General features: G+C 46.5%; 1 protein-coding gene across 1 annotated transcript in view; it reads right to left on the bottom strand.

The window, feature by feature from the left end:
* Positions 1 to 2,687: 2,687 nt before the first annotated feature.
* Positions 2,688 to 11,501, bottom strand: part of LOC144755288 (uncharacterized) — a 140,189-nt gene continuing 131,375 nt past the window's right edge. The window contains exon 9 of the mRNA XM_078644068.1: positions 2,688 to 4,690. Within this exon, the coding sequence (XP_078500194.1) occupies positions 3,990 to 4,690 (701 nt within the window). The 3' untranslated portion in view covers positions 2,688 to 3,989. The remainder of the gene's footprint in view (positions 4,691 to 11,501) is intronic.

The raw sequence follows: 11,501 nt of genomic DNA, 5'->3' as shown, positions 1-11,501 counted from the left end.
AAGTGTTCATTCGCCTCACCTCTCCAAGACACTTCAATGGCTGCGCCTGTCACGAAAGCCGACTCGATCTTCATCACCCCACAGCAACTTACTTTTTCCACGAGGCACAGCATTGCGGCTTTGTGGGAAGTGTAGTTCCACCACATGGGACTACACAATTGGATTGCACTACATCGAGGGGGCGGAGCATGGCAATTGTTAACAGCAGCGTGACTGGCAGACTATTCGCAGCCCAAGGAGCAACTGGAGAGGGGCGCTGAAGAAGGCAATGAGTGCCGAAATGCATTCGCCCGAGACCTGTGTTCAGTAAAGTGCTCCTTTTAATCTCCCTTGTGGGTCACGTCTCTTTTCTTATGGAGGAGGGGTTGTTGCAGACATTGTGCGCCAGGCCAGGGCGCAGTTACGTGTACCCCCGCCGCCTAAGTGGTATGGACTTACTGGCGAGCTCGTTTGAGCACTCTTCATACATTGCGTTAGCAATTCTGTCCATTACTCACCAGGACGCATGGCAGACAACGCGCCAGGCGGATATTTATATCCCCTCTTTGGGTGACCGGGATCCCCGCGCCAACCCCCGCAATGGATACTATGCAGAGAGGTTGCGGCGGTCCAACAAGGGGGACTCGAGGGGGCACCGAAGTGTTCATTCGCCTCACCTCTCCAAGACACTTCAATGGCTGCGTCTGTCACGAAAGCCGACTCGATCTTCATCACCCCACAGCAACTTACTTTTTCCACGAGGCACAGCATTGCGGCTTTGTGGGAAGTGTAGTTCCACCACATGGGACTACACAATTGGATTGCACTACATCGAGGGGGCAGAGCATGGCAATTGTTAACAGCAGCGTGACTGGCAGACTATTCGCAGCCCAAGGAGCAACTGGAGAGGGGCGCTGAAGAAGGCAATGAGTGCCGAAATGCATTCGCCCGAGACCTGTTTTCAGTAAAGTGCTCCTTTTAATCTCCCTTGTGGGTCACGTCTCTTTTCTTATGGAGGAGGGGTTGTTGCAGACATTGTGCGCCAGGCCAGGGCGCAGTTACGTGTACCCCCGCCGCCTAAGTGGTATGGACTTACTGGCGAGCTCGTTTGAGCTCTCTTCATACATTGCGTTAGCAATTCTGTCCATTACTCACCAGGACGCATGGCAGACAACGCGCCAGGCGGATATTTATATCCCCTCTTTGGGTGACCGGGATCCCCGCGCCAACCCCCGCAATGGATACTATGCAGAGAGGTTGCGGCGGTCCAACAAGGGGGACTCGAGGGGGCACCGAAGTGTTCATTCGCCTCACCTCTCCAAGACACTTCAATGGCTGCGCCTGTCACGAAAGCCGACTCGATCTTCATCACCCCACAGCAACTTACTTTTTCCACGAGGCACAGCATTGCGGCTTTGTGGGAAGTGTAGTTCCACCACATGGGACTACACAATTGGATTGCACTACATCGAGGGGGCGGAGCATGGCAATTGTTAACAGCAGCGTGACTGGCAGACTATTCGCAGCCCAAGGAGCAACTGGAGAGGGGCGCTGAAGAAGGCAATGAGTGCCGAAATGCATTCGCCCGAGAACTGTGTTCAGTAAAGTGCTCCTTTTAATCTCCCTTGTGGGTCACGTCTCTTTTCTTATGGAGGAGGGGTTGTTGCAGACATTGTGCGCCAGGCCAGGGCGCAGTTACGTGTACCCCCGCCGCCTAAGTGGTATGGACTTACTGGCGAGCTCGTTTGAGCACTCTTCATACATTGCGTTAGCAATTCTGTCCATTACTCACCAGGACGCATGGCAGACAACGCGGCAGGCGGATATTTATATCCCCTCTTTGGGTGACCGGGATCCCCGCGCCAACCCCCGCAATGGATACTATGCAGAGAGGTTGCGGCGGTCCAACAAGGGGGACTCGAGGGGGCACCGAAGTGTTCATTCGCCTCACCTCTCCAAGACACTTCAATGGCTGCGCCTGTCACGAAAGCCGACTCGATCTTCATCACCCCACAGCAACTTACTTTTTCCACGAGGCACAGCATTGCGGCTTTGTGGGAAGTGTAGTTCCACCACATGGGACTACACAATTGGATTGCACTACATCGAGGGGGCGGAGCCTGGCAATTGTTAACAGCAGCGTGACTGGCAGACTATTCGCAGCCCAAGGAGCAACTGGAGAGGGGCGCTGAAGAAGGCAATGAGTGCCGAAATGCATTCGCCCGAGACCTGTGTTCAGTAAAGTGCTCCTTTTAATCTCCCTTGTGGGTCACGTCTCTTTTCTTATGGAGGAGGGGTTGTTGCATATATATATATATATATATATATATATATATATATATATATATATGAAGCAAACGACTCCTTCTGGATCCCCTGTGACCCGTGAGAGGTGGCGTGCACGCCGGCGGAGTAAAGCCGACAAATTCCTGCTATCTTTGCTAAAAGTTCGTAAAGCACGCTCTCAGGACAAAGACAAGTAATCACATAGTCTCCATAGTGCTGTTTATTTCATAAATGAAATAAACAGCACTATGGAGACTATGTGATTACTTGTCTTTGTCCTGAGAGCGTGCTTTACGAACTTTTAGCAAAGATAGCATATATATATATATATATATAATTTTTTTTTTTCCAAACGCTTTCTCCAATTCCAAGCCTCGGATACAGCTCAGAGCAAGCATGTCAATAAAAGCATAAAAAATTCATTTATTAATATATTCGACACAATGTTTTATTCAAAATAAATACAAAATAGGTTTACTAATATTAGTGGAAATAAAATATAGTTAGAATTACAAAAACATACTAAAATGTAAACAATATTAAAATAACAATTGAAATACCTGGTTGAATAAAAAAAGAAGCAAAATCAGAAACATTTAAAGTATAAGTTTAGAATCTGCTTTTTATTAAGCATACAATGCAGGGAGGAGGACACTAGTAGATTGTTTAGTGGGAATTGAGTCTGTGAGCTTTAGGTGAAGCCCTGCTCAACCTCTCTTGAATAAAAAGTACCTAGGAGTGCCCTCTCCCTTGACTAATTTTGCTGTTGCTTATCTGACCACTGAAATATTATAGTGTGAATTATTTCTGGTCGGATGTTTTTATGGAATTATTTTAGCTGGACGTGGAAGGTAAATGAAGGTTAACCATGCTGTATTGTTTATGATAATTAGGCTGTCATTACTTTATCCTGGGTTCCGAAATTACGCTGACAATGAAAAGCTGGTGCAACAAGAAGCCCTACTGTTTAAAGTACTTTTTGAATGAAAAAAGTAGCATGCCCCAAAAGTTGTCAGTTTTTCAGATGTAACCGAACTGAAGCAATCTAGCTCAATTTAAGGAATGTGGTAAGGTGATTGACACTTTAATAAATTCTGATTCCTTCCTGACTGCGATGCAGAATATGTGAGAAATAACTTGGGCGTCTCTTTTTATTTTTATTCATATACATTATGGACATTAATCCAAAAAGGCTGCAATGCTGGAAAAAATTAGTGAAATCCCAACATTTCTCATGACTCCATTTCAGAAAAAAACACATCTTGCATTTCAGAACTTCTTTACCAAACGCGATTTTTCTTATTAATTGTGTTTTAAATTTTGTATTTCTAAAGTTGTCAGTATTTTTCTGCTTGGGTTGGAACTATGCAGTGGACATCTTGATTGTCTTACTGTTATTCCAATTAATGAAATTTATCTCTGAGGTAATTTGAGATCCTTTGGAAATAAATACATTAGCTCGTATTTTTACTGATCTTACTGATCCTACTTTGAATGTTCTACTATAGTTCTCTTTCTGTGATAAGAATATGTTCATCAGAATAAACATGCATAACTTAGTTCACCTTTTTATTGAGTTTACAAGTTCTACTTTGAATTTTCTAAAGCAGTTATCTTCCATTATTCGGGTATGTTCCTCAGATTCAAAGTTCTCTTTGAGCTCTTCTGTTTTATTTATTATATCTCCATTGCAGGCACTGACTGTGGTTTCTAAAGGAGAAATTTTATTCTTGGCTATTTTGATGGTCTATATGTGATTTCTGATGCTTAAGAAGACCTTCCTTCCACTTGAAAAATTTCAGACAAACTTCACATTGATATGGGCTCTCTCCTGAATGTATTCTCTGGTGACGTAGAAGACTGTGGTTATGACTAAAACATCTGTTGCATTCAGGGCAATGATAAGGTCTCTCTCCTGTATGTGTTCTCTGATGACGATTAAGATGTCCCTTCTGATTAAAGCTTCTTCCACATAGTGAGCATTGAAAACGTTTCTCTTTAAGAGACGCTTTGATTGGCATGGTTTGGCATTCTGTAAGCCTCATGTTGGGTGCAAAAAGTTTTTTACCTTCGGGAGGAACATACAATCCACAGGAATACTTGCCACTTTCTTGACTCGTAAAAACCTGTGCATTCCACAAATCACTTTCTCTCTCATTATTTGTAGATGGTTTCTGAACTGTGGATGTTGCTTCTTGGACGCTAGTATATGTGTCATTTAAGGAATCAATTGCATATTGCGTAGTGTATTCTGCTCTACGTTTCCAATTAACTGTTGACCATAGGTGCCTTTTATAATTGGTATAATTTTCAGATATCTGGATCACCTTCACTCTAGCCTTTTTGGAGGAAGCTTTGCAATGAAGTTTTTTTGCACGTTTTTCAATTTCGCCATTCCCACTTTGCACTTTCATAGCTTGTTCACCTGTTGAATTAAAATGACATTCGAAACATTAGGTTTTGTTATTTATGAAACCATTTGAAAATAACTGAACAATGTATTCAATTATGATATGCAGTACAGGGAGGAATTTTAAAAACAATTCCAATAATAATTTAGTTTTTGAAGCACAGCAGACCTCTATAAGTCAGTAAATTTACCTTCAGGGATATTGAGAAAAGGCTTCAGAAATATGAAGAAATGGTTCAGTAATAATAAGAGTAGCCTTCAGTAATATTAAGAATAGGTTCATATGATTAACACATTCTTCCCCCAATTCCTAATGGATGGCCTCTTTAGCTCTGCATAACCCCAATTGCAAATGATCAGATACATCAATGTATTCTTAGGAAACATGCATAAGTTTACCTGCACTCACCATTTTATTAATGGGGTTCCTTTCAACTACCAATATAATTCAAATATTTTGTGTGTATCTCGTGTAAGGAAGAAAACCAGCTCAGGATCCAAATCATGCGTAAGCAATATTACAAAACAAACAAAAGCACAAATGTACTGTGTAGCTAGGTAAGACGGAAAAGGTTTTCTGCCCTTTTTAGGTCTCACCTAGTGACGCAGCGAAGCTGCTCGCTAGCGAGATCTATTGTCGTCGACTTGAGTTTGGAAGGGGGACAGGAGATGTGCACTTTCCCAGACAGCCGATGTGCACGCTCTTGGCGTGTCTATCAGCTTGGTCCCGGACACATATGGGCATGTGCACGGCGTGTCTTTAACACTCGCGGGACGCTGCTTTGCGATAGCGCGTGCTCCTCGCAACCTTGTCTTTTTCATACGCCTTCACGCGTGCGTGTGCAGGATGCCCCCGTGCACGATGATCTCCTTAACAGAGGGTACCATAATCCTCACAAACACCACCTTACTTAAAAGCAGCGTATAGCAAAAGAACATGACTTGCAAATGTGAACATCTTGTCAAGCTCCATTCACGGTGCCTACTCCCCATTATAAACGCAGAGCGCAACTCTTACATCCATTAGGAAAAGCTTTCAAATCTGAACCTACCCTAATACCCCCTTTTCCAATGGACCAGGTTTCAAAAGATATTTGCTGCTTCCCATGACTGAACCTCCCCATTCTTCTGTGCGCTGCATTCAGTTGTCACTCTCTCGATCACTACTAGGATAGGAGATGTGCCCTCGCGTGGCCGCTGTCGTCTCGAGTCTCTTCCGCCTTGTTACCGCGCGACCACGGCGCTCTTTCATTTTCCCTCCCTCCCCCTGTCGGGTCCAGATCATCTCGCTCGGAGATCCAGAGGCTGGGAGCTGGCAGGCAGCGTCTGGCGCAGAGGTAGTCTGGGTGCCCCTGGGTGGAAGGCTGGGGAAGTCATTATGCAGCACTTGTTTATTTAATTTACAAGTGTGTGACACGCATAAATTATCAGCACAGCGCCCTTTCACAAGCGGTGAGCTGTTAATGGATTGATTGTTGACTCTTTCCATGCTCCTTCAGCCCCCCCACCCCCCTCTGCTCTCACTCCCTTCTCCCCCACCCTCCTTGTTAGGGCAGTGTAACGGATTGCAGCCATTGCGGTCATTTGATATTTTCCAAGCAGCATGGGACCTACGCTGTAAATTTTACAGTGCCCGCTTTCACTTGTACATACAAAACACAACACTCGCCTTAACTTTTAATTACTAATAGCCACACCCACTTTCACTTTTAAATACTCTGCGTGGGCCCGCTTTCACTTTTAGTTTTACATTTGTTTTATTGTTTTCAAAAGTAGCGATAAACATTACAGCATGAAAGAGGCACATCAGGCAAGAGAGGCCACTAAAGCAGATAGGTACACCGAGTTCGTAAAGCAAATAGATGGCCGATTGTATTTGACATGGCAAAGATTCAGTGCCTGAGTTGCAAATGTCCCTTATAGCGAGGCGATGAAATTGTATAAGTGAAAACCAGAACCAAAACTTGCCCGTCTCCCACCCCACTCAGTGTGCCAAACCAGTGAAACAAACATAGCTACATTCATATAGCAGATAGTGCAGTTACCCAGATGGGCTCTAGGGGTCATGTGTGGTTGCCGTGAGTCGTAATATGCGAAGGTATTTAGGGCATGTGACCTCGTTGAATTCTTTGGATAGAAGGGAAAGCAGTGGGATCCAAACCTTCTGGTAGGCAGCCGTGGAGTGCGTGAGCGTGGCGTGGATACGTTCCATTCCTAAGGTGAACCATATTTTATGCAACCAACCCGTATGAGTGGGCCTGGTGTTGGAACCCCAGAGGGACAGAATGTGTTGTGGCTTGCATGGCGATCCCCATCTGGCGGCCTCTGGGAGATTTTAGGGGGAAGGTGAGTGCGTTAGGTAAGCCTAAAATGGTATAAGCTGGGAATCTAGGAATTTCAGTATCAAACGTAAGATCAATATCATCTAAGACTGCCTTCCAGTAGTCCTGGACTTCTCGGCACTCCCAGAGGTGAGTTAAGGTGCCTCTTTCTCCGCAGCCCCTCCAGCATAGCGCGCTGCGCGTGGAATTACTTTTGTTGAGCCGGACTGGGGTAAGGTGCCAGTATATAGCTAACTTCGTCGCCGCCTCCCTACCTGCGGTGTTTCGAGTGGTGGGCGAGGCTCTGTAGTAAGCTCCATTCCTTGGGTGATAGGGCCCTCCCTAGTTCTGTCTCCCATCGCTTTTGATCTGCCGTCTTGCCCGAAGGAGCGGAGGGCGTAAGCATTTTATAAATCTCAGTGATAAGATGTCTGTCCGTTTCCTTCATCACAAGCCACTTCTCAAAGGTCGTCATGGGTCTGCCAACCAGGGTGACAACGTCCGGATGTGTGAGCCAGTGTCTAAGCTGGAAATACTGAAATAAATGGGGGGAGACAACGTCATAACCCTGGATGATATCCGGTAGGGTAAGGAAACCCTGCAGGTCGAAGAAGTGGTCAGCGGAGAGGCGGCTGATGCCGCGCCATTGCGGGAATGCATGAGGGGCGTTGCCCGGCGGGAAGTCTGGATTGTCCAGGACAGGAGTAAGCGGAGAGGGGAAGGTGGTGAGCCCTTTTTTGACTGCCACCGCGTTCCAGACTTGCAGAACAGTGCGAGTAATGGGAGACCGCAGGAGGTAACGTGGCCTGTGCTGTCGGGCAGGAATGGAATTTTCCAGGGAGATGTTCGGGCCATTGCCCAGTCTTGAAACAACCAGCGTTTCTCGGACTCTGGCCTGAACCACTCCACCAGATATCTAAGCTGTGCAGCCTGAAAATATTGGAAAAGGTTGGGGACCCCGAGGCCTCCTTCGTCCGTGCTCCTATATGCTAGTCGTTTGTGTAGGCGGGCTCGTTTGCCCTACCAGATGAAATGGTGGAAAGCAGCCTGTAATGTCGCAATGGTGCCAGCCGGCGGTAGCACCGGAAGGGTCTGGAAGATGTACAGAATTTTAGGCAGGGCTGACATTTTCACCGCCGCGACACGTCCCAGCAGGGAGAGGGGTTGCTTGGACCAGCGTGCGAGATCGGACCGGATCTAGGAGGAAAGGGTCGCGTAATTGAGAGTCAGTGTAGACTCCGCGGACGTGGTAAGTGTCACACCCAAGTATGGAAGGCGTGAGGTCGATAATAATCCTCCCCCATAAACAGGTGGAGATGCTTGTGTCTGGACATTGCTGCCCAGAGGCAGAATGAGGGATTTCCCTCTGTTGATTTTGAACCCAGAGAGAGCGCCAAATGAGTCCAACTCTGTCAGGAAGGCGGGGACCGAGCTGTCCAGGGCAGCTATGATGTCGTCGGCGTATAGGCCGATCACATGAGGTTCCCGGCCGAAGGACATGCCTTGGATGGCTGAGTTGTCACGGATTCTCTGCGCAAGGGGTTCTATATATAAGGCAAACAGGAGGGGCGAAAGTGGGCATCCCTGCCTTGTTCCTTCTTGAATCTCAAAAGGATCCGAGCGGAGGCCACCCATCCGGACCCGAGCTTGGGGGCGGTGGTAGCAGCTCGCGACCCAGGCCTGAAAGCCATCCCCTATGCGGAAGCGCTGTAGGACCTGTTGAAGGTAAGTCCAGTCAACCCGGTCGAACGCCTTCTCCGTGTCGACCGCTAGTAGCACAGAATCCGAGTTTTGGAAGTGCGCTTTGTCAATCAGATGAAGTAGTCGTTTAGTGTTATCGATGCATTGGCGATTTGGAACAAAGCCCGACTGGTCGGGTTCCAGAATTCCGGGCAAGCATGGACCAAGGCGCGCCGCCAGGACCCCCGTGAAGATTTTAAAATCCAGGTTAAGTAGGGATATAGGACGAAACGCTGAGCAACATGTGGGTTTTTTGCCCGGCTTGGGTAGCACCACTATCTCAGCAGCTAGCATATCCGAGGTAATGGAGCTCGGACCCTCAAAGGAATTGAAAAGCCGGGTGAGAACCGGAGCTAGTAGCTGGCCGAAAATTTTGTAGAACCCGGCTGAAAAGCCATCAGGTCCCGGGGATTTAAGAGGGCGAAGGCGATGAGATAACTTCATCCAAGCGGATAGGGGCATCTAGGGCGTCCGCATTGTCCCGCGACAGCTCTGTGACCCTTGCCGAGTCCAAATAAGTACGAACCTCCTCTGGCGGAACCGAGTCGGCCTTGTATAGAGTGGCATAGAATGTCTTTAATGCCTCTGCGACCTGGGCGTCACCGGTGACCTCCAGGCCAGAGTCATCCGTAAAGCCGACGATTTTGGAGCGCTGGGTATTCGCCTTCAGGGCGCTAGCGAGTAAGCGGCCCGTTTTATTTCCCCCCGTGTAATAAGAGTGACGAAGGCGCAGTGCAGCAAACTCTGCGCGGTCCGTGTCTAAGCTGGGTAATTGGGCTCTGGCGGCTTTCAGTTGCCTCCAGACCCGCGGGGCTCCGGGCGGCTATGGACCCTTTCTAGTTCAGAGACCCGAGCAGTAAGGTCATCCCTCTTCGCCTTGCGGTCCTTGGCCTCAGCCGCCGCAATGGTGATAAGTTCGCCGCGAGCCACCGCTTTCAAGGCTCCCCAAAGGGCGGACATCGAGGTCTCGGGGACATCATTAACAGCCAGATAGTCAGTGAGGCATGTGTGGAGTTGCTTGGTGACCTCCGGCCTCAGTAAGAGGGTCTCACGCAGCCTCCACGCCCCAGGGGGGCGGGCGGATTTGGGAACCCGGACTGTCAACTCCACATGGTCGGACAGTGCCGCCGGGACACGCTTTCACTTTTAAATACTAAGTGCAGCGTCAGCTGACTTACGTGGTTATGTGAAGGTAAAGTCTGTTGATAAGGAGACATATCTCTGTTATCGCTGGGTGCTGTTACTTCCTCTGTCTGCACCAAGAGAAGCTCTACAGCAACAAAGACAGCAGAACAATTCATATCATTCACAGCATTCTTCCAGGTCACCCAAAATCATTCAGCATGGCACGCAGGATGTTCAGTTTCTCAGCACTCTGAAAAATACAGCAGCATTTTTACCATTTCCTTGGCAAGGTTACTCTACCTTTTTTTTCAACACGCTTTATTAAAAACAACTAGATGAAAAGTTGCTGGACCCATTAGGTGAGCCACCTGAGAGGAATCCATTGTTTCTTCTTAAGATCTGTACAGTATTATGCTACGCTGGTTCAGTTTTGCTGAAAAACGAGAGAAAAGGAACTTTATATCACTTAAAATACACTAAGCAGGGCTACAACTATCTTCTCCAAATGCATTTCTCAACTTTGATTTCCTGCTCTTAAAAACGTTTTTGGATACTAGTCTAAAATGTTCTTTTAAAAACCCTATGTGATGTCACGAGTAAAGCAGCCAGCAGATATTTTGTCTGAAATTGTGGCGCTCAGTTTATCTGTAGTGCAGCTGCATTTTGACTATTTTTCGTCTTTAGAGTTTCTCATTAAGTTAGGTGTTTATTTTGCCCTTTTCTGCTACAATTTTTTTTTTTTTTAAAGATAATCGCCAGGTTCACATTGACCGTGACTGCGAGTTTACTGCATTCTTCACATTCCTGTAAAGGGCATGCTCTTAACAATAATGCACAGACCGGTCATTGGTTTTGTTTTCACAAGAACATATACATTTTAAAAATGATATAAACTTCACGCTTTATTTTGAACTATAACCGTCGCAGTGCAGTTCTCCCAATTCCAGCTGCAGTAGCTTATACAATCCCGGGTTTTTGCTTTGCATCTGTATCTTCTACTCCTGCTTTTATAATTGGGTATAGTACAGAAGACTACATGCCCCATAATGCAAAGCATATGCCTGGCCTACATGCGCTGCTCATACATTGATGTGGAAAACATTAATGCTGTATGCAGCTGTTCCTGAGTTACAATTGAAAGCTATTCCTTTGCAGACATTTACATTTTTGTTACCGATGTCTAGCATTATTTCTTTAATGCTTACCTCATATTCCGAAGCGCCTAAAACAATCTGTCCGCTCTCTCCTTCCAAGTCTATTCCCTTTCACCAAACACAATGACAAATGAAGGGATAGCATACATGTATAACTCGACAACAGGCATAAATCTAACCTTTATGCCTGTGAAGGCATAATTACCAAGTTTTGAGATTACTTATGTCTGACATTTTCATGGGTTCAGAGTGCCAGTTCTATAGTTTCTGGAGTGTGTATGTTATACCAGATCTATATTTTGGCTACACCACCAGAGGCATGTGGGAAAATCTGTGTCACTTTTTCAAGTTGCTGACATCAGAGACTAGTTGCACTGGGGGACTCTGCCACACACAGTAAAAAAACCTTATATCTGTGCAAAGTATGTAGGGTGGAAATTTGGCATGTATGAGAACCCTGGCCGGGCTGCATTCTTACATTCTGTA

This window comes from Lissotriton helveticus, chromosome 5_1 (genome assembly GCF_964261635.1).
Source record: "Lissotriton helveticus chromosome 5_1, aLisHel1.1, whole genome shotgun sequence".
NCBI classification, from domain to species: Eukaryota; Metazoa; Chordata; class Amphibia; order Caudata; family Salamandridae; genus Lissotriton; species Lissotriton helveticus.
Note: the sequence above shows the minus strand (reverse complement) of the source record. Positions and strands in the feature narration are given on the sequence as shown.